We start from the raw sequence: 21,836 nt of genomic DNA on the forward strand, positions 1-21,836 counted from the left end.
AAATTTTTATGTCAGAACATATTTCACCAATCAATTCATGGATGCGCATGAACCATATGTATAAAAAATGGCCTTTAAGGAAATTTCTTTGAAAAGAAGTTGTTTCACCATAACTTTAGTCAGATGAAAATAAGAAGCCGAAAGCGTTTCCCATCTGGAATATAACGTATTCCTGTTACATTCATTTATGCTTCCTCTCTACCTACTTTTTATGTCGCTGTTTTAAGTTCATAAAGTGAAATGTTGTTGATAGTTAATTTTTTTGAATGTTAGAAAAGCACATGGTTTAACATCAGGAAGAAAGATAATTTAAATTATCTGACAGTTTTATGACTTAGTACGTGTAAAAATGTGTAATGACATTTCTAGCTTTTAAAATTTGTCATCTTAATATTTACTGGATCAACTATCCAAATTTGTTAAATTATATATAATGTGATTCTACATTTTTGATCTTCGGTATCTTTAAAAATTATGTCTTTATGCGATATTTTTTATATTCGTGTGTAGAATAACTTCAAAGTATATCTATACTATTTTTTAATTGAATTTGATTTATTTTATTACTGATATCTGTCCTGTCTTGTCATAATACCTGAATGCTATACCTCTAATCGCATCTGAAAGTTTTTGTGTTTCCAATTCCTAATTTATTAGCATAATCAAACTTAATAATTATAATTCATGTTTTAGAAATATGTTTTTTTTATAATTATTATATAAGTGATGTCAATCCATTTTAGGTTAATATTGTCTTGTAATAATGCCTGGAAATTCTAATGCTCAACTTCCAACTGCACCTAAAAGCTCTTTGGTTCGCTCGAAGAGCTTGCGATTGACTACCTCGCGACCTAAACTGGAGCAGTCTGGCACAAGTACTTTAACGAGACATGGTAGCATTAGAGGCCCAAAGACTCAAAATCCTGCATTGTCTTCTTCCAAGCCCTCACTTTCAGTTTTCAAAAAGCCAGCATTAAAACCGAAACCATCTTTTAGTAGTTCTAAAAGCAATGACCAGATAGAAAACTCTGCAAAAACACATTCAAATGCTGAGGGTGACTCTCGGAAAACCAACATCAATTCTCCGATCAAACACTCTGATGGTAAAGGTATTCCATCGTCAGATTCTCATTTAACTCCATCTGAATCGCCAACTAGCTTACATAGTGATAAAAGTCATTCTCAAGATGGAAGTTCTTGGTGCAACTCTGATCTTGTGTCTCATTTGAAGAGGCTAACTGAAGAACATGAGAAACTTCAAGTAAGCATTATTAAGTGTTATTAAATTTTCTCTTTTTTTTTAATCATTTACTTTAAATCTTGTTCCCCTTAATTTTGTTTATTTATATTTAAAATCAGGATTTCACAGCAGTGAACCTTTTTAAACCATCTTTTAAAGATCATATAGCATAATTAAAGTTCTTTGTTTCTATTAAAAGATCTTACTTATAAACTCTATGGCAGAATTTTTCGAGCTTTCTGCGACTTACCTTTCTAATACTAATATCTTTCTACAAGATACTTTTAAAAATAAAAATATGTTATATTTTTTATTATGGGTGATATTCTCACATTTTGTAGGGGAAAACACACTGATTATTTCCTTTTTCGTATTTTGTAAATCGTCATCACATTAAAAAATCATGAAATCTGTAACAGTAACTAATGAAAAAAAAAGATCAACGACGAAATCACACGAATTGAAGGATGACTTGGTTACTAAATGGGTTACTAAATGCGTGTTTTAATTTCGAGATTTGGTTGTTGTAATAAATAATACTCTATAAAAAACATATTTTAAAAACTATGTGGATATTAATAGTAATGTCTGCAGAAAAGAAAACCAAATTTTTTACTTTATTATTCTTTATTTTTCATTTATTATCAAATGAGAATAGAAAAATCACATGATTTTTTTCTTCCCCCAACGATGAGCGAGGAAGGCATCTTTTGAACAGAATTCTGAAGAAAAGATAAAACTTTTGAAAATTGCTTCAGAAAAAATAACCAAAATTTGTTACTTTCCAAAAGAAAAATTTTTCTGCGAGAACTGTGTAACTTTCTGCGACAATGTTGCCATGTCATCACAATTTTGCCACAGGGCTTATAAAATGATTGTCTAATAGCCGTAGAACCTTAATTTTGATTAATACTAACTTTCTAAGAAAAAAAAAGCTGAGTTCCATGAAAATAAATTTGATTTAAAAATATATGAACTTGAATAAAGTCAACATAATCTATTTTGATGAACAGAGTAACTGAAAGTAACAATAAGATTATATATAACAAGTTTCAGAACTGACTTGCTTCCACTCTACAGCTGTTTTTGTGGAACTCTTTGTTTCTGCTAACATCGACAATTATAACTTTCAATGTAATGCTTGGGTTGTACTTGTGTTTGAGAAGATTATAGACGTGATATCGGCTGCTCTAGAGCAGCAGATCCCAAATGATGTTCGGTGGAGCCTTGGGGTTCTGTGAGTTAGAGTAGGTTTTAAAACCAGTGATGAGTTTTGAAACCTCCAATTATACATATCTAACTTATCCTGATCCAACCTATATTTCATTGTTTATTTTATCTTTCGGTTTCTTTTATGAAATAATTTCAAGTAAAATACTAATGAAATAGAAATGACATTTTTTAAAAGGAAATCTATTTCTAATAACACTTTATTGAACAAATGATGAAAAGATTAAGCATTTATAAATCATTGCATTAACGTTTCCTATTGTGCTTTTCAAATAAAAAGTAAAATAATTAAATTCTTTTATAAAAGTAATATGTTTCTTTAACCATTTTCAGCATTTGTATCAGTACTTTTAAGTTTTCATCTTGTAGTAAACCATAATTAGACACATTTTGTTCGTTTTCTGTTTATGTATACACCGAACACAAATTCATAACTATACTAGATATAGAACAAGAACTGCTAATCTAACTGTTGGATATAAAATCTGACTTGATTTTATAAGGATAAAACGAAGAATAATCTTCATTCCTCTAATTAAATATTTTTAAAATGGTCTTTTATATAGCTTATAACCTTCACAATGACCTTAATGAGCTTTATTTATAAAGTTAGGGCTCTTCCAAGGAGTGGTTAATTACTTAGGGTTCCGAAAAAAATTGGGAACCTCTGATCTAGAAAAGCAAAGGTTTTGACTAAATACCTTCTCAGTTTTTTGTTAAGTGTAAGTGCAATTTTCTGGTATAAATTTGTCTGCAATTTACTTCTTTGATGTTTTTTTAAGGTTAAGGAACTACCCAGTTGTTCTGATTGGTCGTGCATTTTCATATTAACTTTGAATCATTGTGATTATGAAAAATCTTTCTCCAAGTTCCGGTGCGATTGCCTGGCGTAAATTTACTGCAATTCATGACACTGCTGTTTTTTTTGTTTTTTAAAGTTTAAAGAATTACCTAGATGTTTTTTAAATCTATATAAGTAAGGAAATTACACAGATTGTACACAGTCAGTCTATGCATGGATCATACTTGTCAATCAATGTATGGGATAAATAAGGAATATTAAAATTAATTTTGAACTGATGCTTAGTGTATCGGCTGTTAGACTATTATCTAGATGCATTTTTTTAAACAGTGTATGGTGTGTAATGACAAAAGTATATTTATTTGTCATATGTGAAAGGATTAAATATAGTTATGAAGATAATTTTCTAATTAAAGGCATTTATTTTTGGTTGTTTCCACTGAAACACCACTGAATTTAGGGAATGATTGGCCCAAACCTAAGCACAATTTTATAAGGAAAAAAAATAAGATACACCTTTTATAAGTGAGTAGCATTAAAGTGTCCATATTTTGTAATATTTATTTGTATTTGGGGATGTGATGGAAGTGGCATCAAAGAAAATAAACTAAATATGGTTAGCATTGAAAAAAAATCACCATTAAATTGATACAGATAGATGACCAAAGTTTGAACACAGATTTGAACACTTTTCTACTGCAGAAAAAAAAAATGATGTTATAACCTCTGTGTGCCAACAACAATTAAAATCGTTGTCTAAACTTGTGTAGTTCTCGCCCTTATCAGTTGAAGTGCTCGATAAAATTCTATTATAGCTGGTTTCTCAAAACAACAACTTTAATTTCTTTTATAAACTGTCATCCAATTGAAAAACCTTGATTTATCTATCTAACATTAACCTTTACAAGCTCTTAGCTTGTAACTTTTTATGTTTGTTGTGATTTGATGAAAAAATATTTTTCTATTAAAAAAGAAATATTTTTTAAATATTCTTAGTAACTACAAATTTTCAGTATTAAACAAATAGAAAATGTTTAAATAAATATGAAACATATTTTCTTTCAACTTTGAATATAGGTAATAAAGTATAACTGAGAATAAATTTTGTTATGAATTATTTTGAAAATTTCATATTGAATTTTTTTTAACCTACAGCATTTCCTGTATACAAAATTTTATTTTAAAGCATCCATGTTTAAAATAATGTTGCGTATGTCTCTTGCTTCTTATTTTAATTTTGTTTTCTGTAATATGTGTTTCTTTTAAAGGTTGAATATGCAAGACAAAGAATCCAATTACTTGAAAATGTCAGTGTACAGCCTGTTTCGAATTTGAGGCGTGATCAACAACATTTATCACAGTCAGATTCCCATTTAGCTTCTATTCCTGAAAATTCTGCTGATGCGGAGAATGGACATCAGTCTCAGACAGAAACACTTGAAGCCGCTGTTCAAAATTTTAAAAGTGAAGTTATTCGTCTTCAAGAGGATAATCGCAAATTGCAGAGGAAATATTGGGATCAGGTAAGACTGCGACTAGTATTTTAATACATTGCATTTAATGCTGTGATAAAACTTAATGGATTATGTAACAATTTACTAAATTAGTCATTTACATAGCAAAATATGTTTGTTTTAAGTGATTGTAGACACTTAAGCTTTTTTCTATTAATTTTCACTTAAAAGGATCAGGAATTTCCCTCCCTTTTTAGTTTGAATTTTTCTAGTACCATTTTTAGTTACTGGAAATAAGGTATATTTTTTTCAAATTACAGGAAAAAAAATGTACATATTTTTAATTTTAATCAAGTAATTTTTGAGGACTTAGTATAGTACACTTAATTTCCTTTTTATGTTATTCAACTAAAATATTCTTGTTGGTATTAAAAATTTGATTTTCATTATATTTGATTTTAAATATTTTTGTTGCTCTTGTAGGTATGTGTTAACTCAGCTTTTAAAAAATTGATGTTTGAATCATAAATAATAAATCTTAATAATCTGGAGTCTTAAGCTGTGTTATTGTTATAATTAACAATAAAATGCTTTTCATTGCTGAAAAATTATAAATGTTTTTAATAGAAATTACTGTGTCATTGTAAAGATACTTGAAATAGTTATTGTAGCTTTAATAATTATACAAATTGAAGAATAAGGAAATAATCTGAAAAAATTTACTTGTATGAATTTTCAAGCATTGCACATTAATTAAAATCCATTCATTGTTAAACTTAAGTTCATTTGTAAAATTTATAGAATTTAATATTACTGAAAGTAAAAGTATTTAATATTTAAAATAAATAAATATAATCCAAAAGTTGTGTTATTTATAAATACTTCAATTAGTATTATTATAAATATAAATAATTTTGTTCTCAATGTTTGGCTCATCTATTTGGCCAAATACTTTGTTTTTCCCTTTGTCAAACTGAGTATTCAGTTTTGTGCCAAGCATTTTTGCATTTCTTGGAACTAAAGTATTTTATTCAAATATCTTAGAGCAATAGCTAATAGTATGTATTTATTGTTAATATTTAAAAATATGATTGCTTTATCTTTTTTTGTTTAAAGAGTTTTGTTCATCTAATGTTTTTTTCTTCCTTTTCTCAATAACTTTATAATTTAAATTTTATAAAATTATTTTACTTTAGATTCTCAATTCTGAGCTTGTCATGGATGAATCTTGTAATGGAGCATCCCTGGAGATTGTAAATCTTATTGACAAATTAGATGAAAGAGAAAAAGGTAAAAATAAGCATTTGAAAGAAAAAAAATTAAATTGGACTGATCTGAACATTATTTAACTTTTTTTTGTAGTTTGAATATTTATAACACATTTTGCTAATTTCTGTTTTTTTATTTTTTAATACTTTTTATTCTAAATTAAGAGAATAGATAATCTTTACGACATGCTCTGCTGTAAAGGCTTTGTAAGGTTATAATAAACTTAATAAAAATTAAAGTTTTAACATTAATACCTTTAAAGTTTAATTTTTGTATACTATTTAAAATGTTGTTCAAAGCTTTTTGAATTCTGCAAAGTTTACTTGAATCAATTTTTCATGTGATGTAATTTTTTGCCTATGTAGTTTAATTGTCAAATTATGAAAACTTTTTATTTCTTATTTCTCCAAAGCATTATCAGTGTAAATTTTATGATTGAATTTTTCAGAACTGCATGAAGCCACAGGAAAAGTACAAGAATTGGAAAATCATTTGGCTGGTTCCAATTTAGAACTTCAACAGTGTCAAGATGCTCTTTCAGATCAACAACGAATGTTGGAAGATGCGAATGTTCAACGAGAAGAATATGGAAAACATCTGAGGGAATTGAGATCTGCATTGCTGGAGGCTAAAGACCACATTGACTTTTTACAAATTGAAAGATCTACGTCGGCTGAAGCCTATCAGGAAACAGAACAATCTTTATTAGCCACTAAAGCAGAATTAAGTAATGAAAAAAGTAAGAATATTGATATGATGGACAGAACAAGGAAGCTGTATGCCAAAATAAAAGATTATGCGTAAGTTTCATTTTAATTAATTTTTTTAGTTTGTTAAATATGTTTGTGGTGAAAACCATATGTGTGATGAATTTTTGGCTAAACCATTAAACCTTGCATTCAATTCAATCCAATTCTGTATGTTGCATTTAATCTACTTCAATTTTATTTTTGTTTGTTGTTGAGCTTTAAAGGTTAAAATTATTCATTGCTATTTGCATCCATACAAGAATTGAAACTTGAAGTGTTCAATCCAGCTTGCCATTTGGTAAAGTAGCATCAAGGGTAAAGTTTTTAATATTTCATAGATTTCTCTTTTTAAACTAAACAAACTTTAAGACTGAATAGGATGGAACTAGAAACACTTTTTAAGAGTAAATAATATATAAATATGTAAATAGTGGTTCAGCAAAATCATCTTATGCAATGGTTTAGTATTAAGGCAACATCAATAGTCAACAATGCAATATTAATAAGACAATTTTTTTTTTTTTTTAGTAAAAGCCCTTCTAATTGGAGGAAAGTTCAGTTAAATAGATAAATTAGATTTTATTTGATTTGCATTTTATATTAAAGAGCAAACTATTCTTTTTATATTTATTATGAAAATCTAACCAATCATCTTTTTTATTTTTAAAATTTAAGTCTTCAGAATTTTAACCAATTTCATCAAGGAATTACATTATAACTTTACAGTTATTTTTAAACCAAACTTATTTTCCTTATTGAAAAATTGTGAAAATTTATTGAGTTTTCTTAAGAAAAAGCGCTTTTTTGTTTTCTAATATTACCTTGTATGTAAGACAATCTTTTTAAGTATTAAGTATCTTTGCCCTTTGAATAATTGAATTTTGGAATATTCTAAATATTATTGGTAAAAAAAAAGAATATATATATATATATATATTATATAAACATTGAATATCATTTGTATCTAAAATATACTCATTTAAAATGAACGAGTTACAATAACTCAACTTGAGTGAAATTCAATCGTGTTTGATTGACTATCAGTATTACATGAGTGGATCATTTTAAGTTGAACTTGAGTGATTTTTAATCNTATATATATATATATTGCAGTCTATTAATATTATAATCTCATATTTATATTTAAGTAAAATGACTCAATGTGACAAGTAATCATATCCAAATATTGTAAGTTTGTTTATATGTAATAATAGAAATGTTTAGGTTTTTGATTGTTTACATTGTAAACAAATTTTAGTTCTGCAGTTGTGTTTTAATGCTCATGTTGATAAAGTTGCATTTGAACCGTTTTCATTATTTTGTGTGCCATGTCCCATTACTAGCTGATATTTATTTAATTGATACATTTAATTTAGTCTTGTCTTATTTTTTTATGATTTATTTACTGACTTGAAAATCATATGTTTTGAAATTAACACATATAAGGCTGAGACATATAAGGAAAAATTCTATAAAAAAATGTTAAAAAATTTGTAATTTTAGTTAAAATTTTTAAACACTTTTAAATGAATGCAGTGTTTTCATCATAGAAAAAATATGGGTGAGAATTTCTCACCCTTTCTCAAAAACAGGGTACAATTTCAAAAAGCTAAGTGAGATTTCTAAAAACTAAAAAAACACAAAAACTCTTGAAAGAAAAATCATTTCTTTAATTATGATACATTTTTAACATCTATTTTTTAAAGCATTGAACATTTTTTGTGCATCGTCATAGAAGATTTTGCCTTTACAAGGTATTTGTCCATCTTATGTAAAAAATTTGAGCGTCTTACATGAAGAAACCTTACCTACGGTAAACACGTGGTTACAGAGAAATGTGTTGTGAAAGGGGTTCCGTGGTTGTGTTCTGTTGTTTGAAAAGGTTCTGAACAATACTGGTAAATAGAGAAGCTAGATAACGGGACAGATGTTGAAAATCCAGGAAGAAAAGTGAAATTGATTTTATTCTAAATGGCATAATTCGAAGCTTTTTCCAAAATGCAAGAAATTCGCGAATTTTGAAATTGATTTATAAAATGGGCGAATTGCTCGCGATAATCATTTTTTAATGCGAGAAAAGAAAAAAATGTGCAAGATCCTCGCGTTCTCGCGCTGTAGTGAAAACACTGGAATGGAGCAATTGAAATATGAAAAAGATGAAATGAATCCCTTTACAATCTATGAACAAGCAACTAGAGTTTTTGGAAATTAAGAATTTATTTTTTAAATTTTTCTATCTTTTAAATTCTTTATTTTTCAAAATTCCAGTTAATTGAAGAATATCCTTTGGAATTTTTTAAAATCATCACTTTCTTTTTGCTTATATATCTTCAGATTGACAAATAAATTTTGTTAAGGACCTGAAACAAAAAGTAATTGAGTAAGTTTAAGAATTAAAAGTGATTTTTCTATTTTGACCCTTAGTAATATTTTAGGCCTGTTTTTAAAATTTGAGATGAAAAATAATCTTTAGATGTGTAATATTTGTTTTTTTTATTTTTAAAGAAAATCTGAGATGAAATAGTGCCAGCTGCTGTGCTGGAGGTTTTCTGTTTAATGGGACTACAAGTACTTGTTACATTAAATATTAAAATTGATAAAGTGAGGTTTTATCAAAAGTTATAAAAGCTTATTCACTATTAAAACCAATTTTACTGTATTTTTAAAGACCATAAATTTACCAAATGCTTTAGTATTTAATGGTGAACTTGTATTAATGAGTATTTTGATGATAACTATCATTTATTAATAATTTTTTAATCCTTACTGAACCTTTTGTTTTTTTACTGAAAATGTTAAAGCTTATGCTTTGTTATATTGAATTGTTAAAACGTGTTTGTATTTTTGCAGATTGCAAGTTCAACTACTTAGAGCAGAATTAGATCGCACACAAGGAAGTTGCCGTGATATGCTTCTGAGCCAAGGAGCTGAGCTCACTATGATATCTATGCATTTATCACAGATTTCTATGAATGCACATACCATGCTAACTGCTGCTGCAGATTTTGCAGCTACTGAATTGTCTCTACAGAAAGAGGTAATTAAATTTTTTAACCACCTCTCCAAAAAGTGATACATTTAAGATGTTTGATATTTTTTATAAAAACTGGCAGTGGAGTGGGGTTGTCAATCATGCTTCCAGGGTTCTGGAATTTCAGGGCAAATGCAATTTTACTGCATTTTATTTTAAAAATTAAACATGAGACAAAAGTATTATAGTAGTTAATACCATTTACCTGGGAGCTGAAGTGATGTAGAGTAGTGTTCAGCAATTTCATTGTATCTTAGAGATATTCACGAGACCTGCTGTTTTGCAATGCCGTTACCTGATGCCTAAGTTGCTACAGGAAGATTTTTCTTGGCATTATGGCACGTTTATAATGATTTAAGATCAAATATGAAGGTGGGTTTCTTGGTTTCAATTCATCTCTTAAGATTGATCTAATGTGAATTACATTAAATCTGAATTTTCCATGTGAGTTGATTATGTTATTTTTTAATGTTCCTTTTCATATTAAAATTTTCAAATTGAAATCTAAAATTGAGGTGCACGTAAATAATCGGAATCTCAGTGGAGTCGGAGCTTTAGTGTAGTATCTGGAGTGGATAACTTTGATAACTTTTGCATTGATAACTTTTCAGCTCCGAATTCATTGTTTTTTTTAAACAACTTGTTTAAACAATTTTTTAAACAAGTCATTGTTTTTTTTAAAAATTTTTGAAGTGAGATTTTTATTATAAATTAAATAATAAGAATCTAAAATTTTTAAAAAAAATTATTGAGAAGAAATTTATTAGTGTTCCCAAGAAAGGACCCTTTCCTAATATATGGAATAAACTTCAGTTCTATTTATATGTAATATGTTCTTCTGTTTAATAAATTATTTATAAATTTTTCTAAAATGGAGAAACTAAATTTGTTAAATTATAATAAAATATCAAATTTCTTAATATTACTTGTTGCTTTTAAAGCAACTGTCTTTTAACAACAATTACCTTAATTTTCACTTATTTAAGAAATAATTTTTTTTTCAATTTATGATAATTATTGTTAACTTTTGCTTTCATTTTTACGTTTTTAATTTGTCTTTTGATAGTGTATCGTTAGATGAAGAGATTAATCTCCCAAACTTCAGTGATCAAAATGTCATCAATTATTCAAAATTATATGAAGAGTTTAATATTCTCCTTTCGATGGCATTTATGGATAATGTTTTAATTCCAATATGTGTAATATTTTTACTAAACTGGAAAATACAACTGTGTGTTGCTAATAAAAGTTGCTAATTCTGGGCAAGTCAGACAATTTTTTTGCCTTTATTTTTGCTGTAACTAAAAGGATGGAAAGTTTTTATGTAAAAAACCAAATTTTAAAAATATCTGGATAGTAATAAATTAAATTGGTAGTTGTATTATTAGGTAGATACGGGCAATAAACTTTATAGAGTGAGATTGTGTCTTGAATTGAATAAGAGCTTTATACGGGCAGAAAAGTGATGAAACAGTAATTTATTTGTAAATTTTTCATATTGTGCAATTGTAATTCTGGAAACTAGAGTTTGCTTTTTTTTAATACTAATGATACCTTGTTTGTATGAATAACGGCTATTTTAAGCGTATTTTTTTATTTAAAGATAAAAGAAATTCTGCCTAATCTGAGTTTACCTCTGTACTAATTAACTTTGATTATCAGTACTATACTGTATTTATTTTTCTTTGTTCCTTATTATATAAGCCACTGAGTTATCATTGTGAAGCATAAACTGGGTTTTGATTCTCACTGGTGGCTTGTAGCCTACCCAACTTCAAATCTCTGGTTAATACAGTTTCTGGGAAGTAAAGGAGACTTGTGCACAATGTTAATTACATTGCCACAATCATGTAATAGGTTGTGAAATTGTGGAATTTTAATCTCCATGATCTTCCTGGTTAATAATAGGCTGTTACTAGGATGTTTTTTTAACCCTCTTTTTATGCAGGTAATTTTATTTAATTGCTCTAAAACTAATTTGCTAATGGTTATTTATTTTCTTGTAGATGTTAGAAGAAATAATGGCCGATTTGGATAGCGAAAGTGACAATAGTTTTTCTCAATCAGAGCAAAATGGAATTTTAAAATCTGATTCACATATTTCAAATTTGGCTGCATCATCTCAGGACAACATTAAACCAGAAGATAAAGTTCTTGATATTCATAAATCCTTGCCAGATATATTTTGTAGTGAGCCTATTAAACCATTGCACTCTCCTGCTGCAAGCGAAAATGAACGCCCAGTTTCTCTTGTACAGTCTATGGTTAGGGCTTATGAACAAACAGCCAAAAATGATGCAAAGCTACCTAAACAAAACATGTCTAAATCTTTTTCGGAACAAAATTCTGATTCTGCCAAGAGTTCGATAGAAAATTTAAGTAGCATAAATGGAGATTTCAGTCATATAAGCTCAATAAGTAAAGATTCCTCACCAGTAGCAAGTAGTGCATTCAAACCTATTGGGATGGCTACTGCATTCCGTCCTGTAAGGCAACGTAGTTTAGAATCTGAAATTTCTCCCATAGAGAATATTAATTTTGAAGAGGAGAAAAAAACATCTGTTGAAACTCAGCTAAACCAAATGAACAGTTTGATTAAAAAAGTTGGAAAAGTTATTGAACTGACACAAGAGAAATTTTTATTGAGAATGAAAACTTTAATTGAAGAAAAGTAAGTAAATTTTTTATGTATTTGAAATTGAACTTTATTTTATACCTTGTGTTGCCCCTTGCATATACATGGTTTCTACAGATCTTAGTGTTTATTTTAACCTTACAATGTTAAAAGGATAAAGTGAAGTACGACAGTATAGCTAAAATTTAAAGGACAGTTCATCCTAGAAACTGCACATTTAATCAGATATTTATTGTTTAGTTGTGTACAATATATCATTCCTGACAATTCATAGATGTACTGCTTTTTTTTATAAAAGATTTTTTTTTGTAGAAAAAGTCGAATTCCCCGGTCTTACCTGGGGTACAAATGTTAACTATGGGAAATCTTGAAATACTAGAATTTTAGTGAAGAAAGCTGCAATCATTTCGATTTTAATGGAAAATTATGCATGTAATTTATATGTGATGTAGTCAAGGCCATATTGCTGAGGGCAAAACCAAACTTTGTACAAGAAATTCTAGTGTTTATTATATAATTCTATGTAAAAACTACAATTTTGTTTAAAGGGTTTTTGTTTATTTTTGTTTTTGTTTACAAATTCTACAAACTCTGAAAATAAGGCTTTTTGTGCTTTGAGAAAGGAGTGTACAATATATTTTGTCCTGGAACCTATAAAACTTTTGTTCAGCCTTAGATCTAGTTGTCTTTTTCTTCCTTTGCACTTTAGCTTTTAAAAGCATAGCATAGACTCACACCAAGAGTGTGGGGGCGGAGCTAGATAGTACCCATTCTTAATCCAAGGGCAAAAGTTATCAATGTAGAAAAGTTATTGAGGGGAACACATTTTCAGTCTGTAGAAGAGATAAAAATAATGACAGACTTTCTGACAAAGATGATACCTAATGATCTGCAACACTGCTTTCAACAGTGGAAAACTCGTAAGCAGCGATGAATTGATAGGGAAGAGGAGTATGTTAAAGGGGAACTAAAAAAAGTTTTCATAATGTTTTTAATCAAGTTAATTTTCAAGACTTGACCGGTTATTCGATTGTCACCTTTCCCTCTCTCTATATTTCATTTTATTATAAAATGTTGTTTGATTCTATCATTTAAAACAAATTGAAATTTTATTTATCATAGGAACAGTATCATTATCATAGGAACAGTATCTAAGATGAATTTGGCTCATATAAAAATACAGCAATATGAGCTAGCAGATTTGAATAGTAATGATATTTTAATTATTGTAGACCTTATAAGTTGAACATTTTAATTTTTGCTAAATGTAAAAAAAAAATATTTTATGTACATAAATTTTAGTTATTAATATATAATGTTTGATATTAACCTTTAAATGACTTTAAAATCTTATTTATAACAACATTATTATAGGAACAGTATCCAAGATGAGTTACGCTCTTGTAAAAACAAGCAGTATCAGATGCAAGCAGATTTAAATAATAAAGATATTTTGATTGAAAGATCAAATGAAAAATTCAAGCAGCTGTCATCAGATCTGAAAAAGAATGAAGCTGAATATGAGGAAGAAAAAGAGGTTTTTGAAAATTTTTAGCATATATCTAAAATTCCATTTTATTTGTCCATAGTTTAATTATGAGTCTTACAAGAAATTATTTTGAATTTTTAGAATTTACTTTCGAAAAATACAACTTTGACTGAAGAGATAAGATGTTTAGAGGCTGTAAATACGGAACTCAATCAACAACTGACATTAAAACTTGAAAAAAGTTTTTCTGAGTCTAATCATGGTTTCCGAACAAATGCGGAAGATATATGTGATAAATTGACATTAAAACAAGAAGTAAGAATTTTTGTAATCTGTTTTTAATAATTATTGCACTAGTTCTAAGAAATCGTTATTATTTTGCATTTATGTAATTAAAGACTACAAATAGCAGCCAATATCTAGAAATAATGCCCAGAAGATATATTCAGGTTATTTGGGATTGTATAATTTAAGGTTACTATGAGGCTTCTCTCATTTACTTCCTGAATTACTTTGCATTTGTTATAGTTAAGTCAATAATTTCTAAAAAATTTTTTTATAAAATATATGAATTAAATTATTGCAATTTCTTATAAGAACATTTTGTTAATGTTCTCATAATGAAATTAAAGATTTCCTAGATTTGAAAAGCAATAAATTGTACTTGAAAAGAGTGTAAACTTAATACACAAAATGTGTCACAAAATAATTAAAAAAAATCAAATAAAAAGTAATTTTATTCATTAATATTTGTATATCAGTAAAACTTTTATTCAGTTGGATGCTAATTATCCTGCGTGTGATTATTCAGCGTCCTTACTGGCCAATTTAGAAAATTAGAAGCTGGTCATTTTTTAAAACTTGCTGTAGTAGGTGGAGCAGTAAAAAATGAAGAATGTTAAAACAGTCATCTGTACATTCTGATTCGTATTTTTGCATCAATCATTTATCTTGATTTTGTCCAAGCAGCTAAAAAATAGTTTAGCTTTATGTAAAAATAATTTCAATGCTCAACAGTTCATGAGAATATCTAAATTAATAAAGAACTAAAATATTTTATGAAATACAGGGTGGTTTTTGTTACTGATATTATAGGATTGTTTAGGTATATTTTTTTAATATTCTTTCTTCTTTTGTTTGCAAATTAAGAAATGTTAAAGTCAAGATAGTGTATAAGTGAATAAAATAAAATATTTTGCCTTTTTCAGATTGCAAAGCTGAAAGCCATAATAGAACAAAAGGAAAAACTTCTTCAACAGTTATCACAAAAATTTAGTCGTACCAAATTAATTCATGAACAGAACTTGAAACAAGCTGAGAAAGAAATTGAAATACTAGATAATGTTATTCTCAAAGTTTACACTGTAAGTTGTTTCCTATTTACTTATTTTAAGAATGATTTGTGTACTTATTTTTTGTAAGTCCAGAATGAAATTTTTATTTTCCTATTTTGTTTTAACTGAAAAGTGTTGGAATATTTTTATGTGAAAAAAAACAAACATTAAAGTAGCTATTGTTTTTAATGAGGGTATTTTTTTTTGACAAATAACATTTCAAAATACAAAATTAATTTTCTTTATATAATAATTNACACTTATGGTGGCCGATTTCCTCAGGGCCATGAATTTCATGGACATTGTTTAGCCCTGCTAATTTTGGGGATAAGAAAGAGAAGAGAGAAAGAGAAGAAGTTTTATCTGCTGGGCATGGGTAGTTTGAGTTAAGTTGTAAATTAAATTATTTTAGACCAAATTCTAGCCTTGGTATTTTTTTTCTGTATGTAATGTGTAATATTTATACTAAAAAATTTCAGAATACAAATTAAAAGAATTAAAAAAAAAAAAATTTAAATTAAAGTTGGTGTAAATTTGATTTCTTTGCTATAAAATAGATTTTACAGAAGTGTGTTTTAAAAAAGACTAGTTCAGTTGTTAAAATTTTCCTCATTAATCTTTCTAATGATTTTCACGCAATTGTGTGCTTCATTATATTTTATCCTATTGTTCGTCCTGATAATGAAAGAATCAAGCTCAAAAAATATAGAACCAGTAAAAATGTAAAATTAAATTTTTCACATTAAGATTATATAAAGAAATTATGATGTTTATTATTTTTAGTTTATTTTCGTTATACGACTTTTAACTGTTTTTTAAAGTAATTTCTTTTAATTGTGTATAAAATAATATATAAAATAATGTATAATTTAAGAATGAAAAGCTAAACTAGGGGATAGCTGTTTTAGTATCATAAACATGTCTCATCAGTGTTTAAATCTGAGTAAAAAGCTCCGTCTTAAATAGTGTTTTTATTACCATTATATATAGAGATTAAAAAGTTCTGCATTTATCTGTTCTCTGTATCTGAGGCCTAATTATATGACTTGAACTTAAAATGGCTCCCTTTTTTTAAACTTTTTTTTTTATATACAATAACGCCATATTCATTTAATGCAAAAGTATTGGTTTTAAATTACGTAGAACATTTTAGGTTTTTTCTAGCTTGACATAAATTGTGTTTCTAAGTTATATACATATTATACTTCTTTTATGATAGGTGCTTTTGGAGAAGTTTTGATTTTTAAAGAATCAAGCTTAAAAATATAAATGCAATAAAAATGGTTCTTAACCTTTCAGGCTCTGTCCATCCTTTGAATACTCATTTAGGATCATTTCTTCCCCCACCATTGTCTTTGCTTTATAGGAGTTCAAAGTGAATCTGATTAAAGATAAATATACACAATTTCATACACAAATTTTAATGTAACTACACATATTTAAATATGGACCAGTGGTTAGGAAAAACTACATTATTTTTGTTGTTAACTACTTTATTGCAAATTTAGTTAACAGCTACTTATTTTTAAATGTAGCAATTATAAGCTACTTTGGAGATGTAGTCATTACTTGTATGTTACTTGTATTCTTGTCATTACTTGTATTCCTATTACTTGTATTCTTGTATGTTAATGCTGAAAACCCAGATTCACAGAAAATGAATAAGAGATAAAAAGTTGCTTAGTGGTATTAATCAAGTATTATCAAGTGTTAACCAAGAAGTTAATAATAAAGATGCTTATTAATGCTTATTTGTGCTTAATGCTTTTATTTTTTTAAAAATTGTATCTAATACTATTGAATTCTCTTAAAATAAAAGTGTTGATTTAGATGCACTGTTAATGTCAAAAATAGGTACACAATGTTAATAATAGGTAAATTTATATGTTTTCAATAATATGCGTTTGAATAATATGTTTGTGTAAGTGGAAGGTTCATGTGCCTAATATACTTGGGTGAGCCATGTAAAATTTTTTAGCTTTTTCTGAGCTTTATATCTTATATTTTTATAATTAATAAAGAATTGATGTGAAATAGAAATGTTATTTTGGTATTAAAAACTACAAAACATTTACCTTTCTAATCCCCAATGATGCTGCCAATTACCATTGAATTGAATAGTTTATTGTTTTCTTTTCTTTTCACTTTCAGACTCTTGAAACAAATTCTGAATTAGTTGAGAAAAATGAAGTTCTACAGAATTTGCGGTCTCTAGTCAGTGGAAATTGCACACTCCCTAATGTTTGTCCTTCAGAAGATAAAAAATAAATGTGAAAAATGTTTTTTTTTTTTCAATATTCTAAAACTCATCTTACTTAAAGCAGTAATTTTTATATATATAGTTTGAAACAAATAATTAATTTTATAATGATTACTTCAGATATGCTTCATTGCTTTTTATATTTAAAATAAGCAAATTCTTGCATGATTCTGAAGTTATTGAAATTACAATGATGAAATTCTCATTTCATAAACTGTTTTGTTTTTGATAAAATGTTGCACTTAATTTGTGATAATTGTCAAATTTTTCATTGTGTGTTTATTGGCTTTCAATTTCTGATAATGGAACATCTGAATTCGCATGTCATGAACAGTTTATATTTTTTGATGCAAAAGAGGCTGTACTTGAGATAATCTTCTACTTTGGCATGCCGTTTTTTTTCCCTTCCACTTCCAAAGGTCATTTCTTATTTAAAATTAAAGACTGTAAAATAATGAAATCATCGGTAAAGTAATTATGCGCCAGTATGAAATTTTTACTTATTTATTTTGTTCAATTAATCCCAAAATTTCATCACCCGGCCTTTGTTTCTAAAGAAAAACTAGAACAAAACTAAATGTAAATTAATGTTCATTTCTGTATGTTGTGATATTTGTGAGAGTCACTTTTGTATGAAATACATATCTTAAGCAAAACTAAAATAAAATCAATATTTTTTATTTATTGCATTTGATTTTTAGTAAGCTTTATAGTTTTTACGGAATTTCATTTTTAAAGAGAAGAATATTTTCAACATAAATGTAATTTTTGATAAGTGCCTCAGAAAGAATGGATGAAGGCTATGTATAATTTTATCTAGTCTCCGTCCTTATAATAAACTATTAACTTTCAAAAGTGACCTTTAATAAAATAATATTAATACTAATAATTTGTTTCTACTTTAAAATAAGATAAGGTTTTATTTTCTGTGTATGAAATATAAATAATTAAATATTGCTTTTTTTAACTACAAATTTAGAATTTCAAATTGTTATTTTGTCTAACTTATTTGAAAATGATAATTTTGTAATAATTTTACTGTGATAGTTTACTAAAAATGACTACTTTCTACTAATAAGACTATTTTCTATTAAAAAAGAAATTTCCCTACACATTACAGTTTTTTTTAAAAATAAAATTATGTAGATATTTTTCTGTCTACTAATATAGGATTACTTCACAAGCTCTTTACTTTCAAGTCCTTGTTTGATTTTATTGTTTTGCTTAAAAATTCTCTTGTTAGTTTTCTTTTTGAAGTAAAGTGGCGTGAATAAATCCAGAAATATTGTTTGAATTAAACTACTCTATTTCAAAGTAGCTCACATACTTTTATGCGAGTTGTTCTGAAATATTTTTAGCTCTAATTTGTCTTTTAAACAGTAATTTAATTTAAATTATTTGTACTAACTATTATTTGTCTTTTAAACAGTAATTTAATTTAAATTCCTTCTTTTTTATGTGAGAAGAATTCGTATAACCAATACCCATATCATTGTGAATTTTCACTGTACAATTCAGGTATATATTCAAAAATTCACATAGTGTTTTTGAACTTTTTGATTTTTTTATTATCAAAAAATATATTTTTGAATTCCACTGGAAAATACATAATAAATTTGAATAAATGTTTTACTTATATTTGTTTGAAAAATTCTAAATTCTTTTATCATAAAGGATTTCTATTGATGATGACATGTAACAAATTTCAATCTAAACTAACTTTTGATATTTTGCCCTTTTGCTCTATATATTGTGTAATTGCAAATAACAAAAGCAAAACTGCCGTCAATAATTGTATTTTACTTTAATTATTAATTAGTATACGGTTAATAAGGATCTTTTTTGATCTCTCTGTCCATGAAGTTAATTATGGTAGCTGCCAAGTTATTTTGTTTCATTCCATTTTCTAGATATTCCTTGAATAAAATTTTAATTTTTTCACCATTATCTTATTATACTTATTTTTGTTTTTTTATAATATAAGTAATTTAATTATTTTGAAATCATAATAAATTGCAATATTTAAGTTCTGAAAATAGATACATATTAGCTATATATTCTAAGTCAATTTATTCCTTTTGCAATTCATATTTAATTTTTTTTTAGTAAAATTAATTCCATATTGTGTTCATAAAGTGAATTGCTTCTTGCTGACCTTTCTTTTTCTCTGTCTATAAATTGTCTATATGAGCAGCTGACAATTGTAGAATTTTTACCCATATAATAATGCATTATATATATATTTTTTAAAATTCTTACTTGTAATTGTAAATATATTTTCTTGTACAGTTACTTTTATGGAGGAATTTTTACAAAGTTATAAGAATGTTTTTTTAATAATTTTGTCTCTGTTTAAAATTTTGAATTCTTAATGGTTTGTATAGGTATTCACATTCATTCATCATTTGAACGTACTATTATTCCATTTTCATTTTTTAGGAATTTCATTTTTGAACTATCATAACATATCATTTTTGTGAGGTATAACCTTTTTTCCTTTTGGGTTCTATCAGGTGACCCTGTTCTTTTTGTAGTTTTATCAGATAAAAGAAATGGGTGTTACACATTGGAAGTCTTAAAAAACAAATAATTTTTTTATACAAATAGATAAAATTATAATCTGATAAGGAGATATTCTATGTTAAAAAAAATGTGCTTCCTCTCTTTTTTTTGTTACAATTTAAAATTTTGTTTAAGCTCATCACTAGGATGTAGGTTTTATTGGGTTAAAACATAGTTATATTGTCTAAAACTAATTTTTTTAAATGATTTTCTTCTTTGTAATTAAGTAAGTTAAAATGGAGGATATGCCCAATAACTTAAATATCTTTAAATATTCAGCTGGTAGCAAAATTTTGTTTAGTTTTATCTTTTTGCATAGCTTTTGAAATTTCTAGGTTATTCTCTGAGAATAGTTTTAAGAAGAATCTGATATTCCAGTTTAATAAGTAAAAGTTAAAAAATGTTAGCAGTAAATTAATCCTTGTATTAGTATTTAATTTATAAAAAATTATATTTATATCTACAATTAAGCTTACAATAATTACTTGTTTATATTTACTTAAATATGAATTTTTATACTCAGGGGTTAAATACTTTCTTTTTTTTAATTATTTAATACTATAACCTAGCTCCTTTTTTTTCTGTTGATAGTTCAACTGTTTTTACACTTGAATAAAACTTTTGAATAAAATACTTAAGCAAATTGATGCCTTTAAGGGAGAAAAAACATATATTTTTAATCTATTAAACATTTTTCATTAAGTTAAAATTCTCTCTAAAACATTTTCAGATTTTATTCCTCGCAAATTGAAATAACTATTCTGTTCTCCATTTCGTTTTTTTTTTTTTTTTAAGTTGTAGATTGTCTTTTTCTTTTAGTTCACTTTTGTTCAGTCTTCAGTTTCTTTCATTTTATTTTTTTTGTTCGTCCTTACTAATTTTGTAACTTTTGTATAAATATTTTAAGCTGTGTTATATGTTTAAATTTCCTTTACAGCTCAGGAATATAAGAAATAATAATGTAATTAAGTTTTTGTAAATAATATTCTTTTCTATAGCTCACAACTTTGTTTAGATACTTAAATATATATTCCTTTATTTTTCTTTATAACTCTAGTCTATAATATACTTGTATTATTAATTTTTATATTACATTAGAAATAAAGAGGTTTAAATAACAATATATCCATTGTACAACATGTGTATTACATTGTCCAACAAAATAATACAATCATCTCAATGTAGTCTCATCAATTTCCCCCCCCCCCTTTAATATTTGATTAAAGCGAATAAAACTCTTTTCAGTAAAAGTATATAATAGAGTCAATGTAATCCTCAAAAAAATTATATGGGGCAAATAATGATAAAGAAATGAAATCTTTTAATTATTGCAAAATGAGAGATTGAATCGTAGTACATAGTATAATGTAGATTTTAAACGAAGGGTAGTTTTTTTTCCCTGTTAGAAAATTGTTAATTTTGATTCTTTGACTCAGATAGGCTGTAAACATTTTTCCTTTCAATTTTTCCTAATAATTTTATTAAAAATATTATAGCATGTGATAAATGTTTGGTGATGCAACAATTTTATTCTGAATCCAATAAGAATGAATGTGCCCTTAGTCTCCTGAGTGTCTTATTTCATAGTTGATAATAAAGCACATATCTATTTCGAATTAGAAATATTGATAATATAAATTTTGTAATTTAACTAAAATATTTGGTTTAATTATTTTGCACTGGTTTTAATATTTCTTTTTTTTATTTTTATAATTTTTATAAATTTCCTAAATTATTAAAAAAGTTATTACTACAAACTTTAAAAATTTATATGATTTTAT

The 21,836-nt window shown here is 26.5% G+C and overlaps 1 protein-coding gene across 3 annotated transcripts; it reads left to right on the plus strand.

Annotated features, from left to right (window-relative positions):
• Window positions 1–27: 27 nt before the first annotated feature.
• Window positions 28–18,595, plus strand: LOC107439374 (early endosome antigen 1). Of its 3 annotated transcripts, none has more exons than XM_071181448.1 (11): window positions 28–166; window positions 744–1,261; window positions 4,541–4,795; window positions 5,923–6,016; window positions 6,444–6,795; window positions 9,595–9,781; window positions 11,782–12,446; window positions 13,785–13,947; window positions 14,041–14,214; window positions 15,108–15,263; window positions 17,385–18,595. In XM_071181448.1, exons 2-11 carry the CDS (start codon window positions 764–766, stop codon window positions 17,499–17,501), a joined length of 2,661 nt encoding a protein of 886 aa, XP_071037549.1. In that variant the 5' UTR covers window positions 28–166; window positions 744–763; the 3' UTR covers window positions 17,502–18,595. The 3 variants fall into 3 exon arrangements, with proteins under 3 accessions (XP_071037549.1, XP_015907430.1, XP_015907431.1); XM_016051944.3 differs by having other exon boundaries at window positions 160–337; XM_016051945.3 differs by having other exon boundaries at window positions 162–353.
• Window positions 18,596–21,836: the final 3,241 nt, after the last annotated feature.

The sequence above is a fragment of the Parasteatoda tepidariorum genome, chromosome 5 (assembly GCF_043381705.1).
Source record: "Parasteatoda tepidariorum isolate YZ-2023 chromosome 5, CAS_Ptep_4.0, whole genome shotgun sequence".
Lineage (NCBI taxonomy): Eukaryota > Metazoa > Arthropoda > Arachnida > Araneae > Theridiidae > Parasteatoda > Parasteatoda tepidariorum.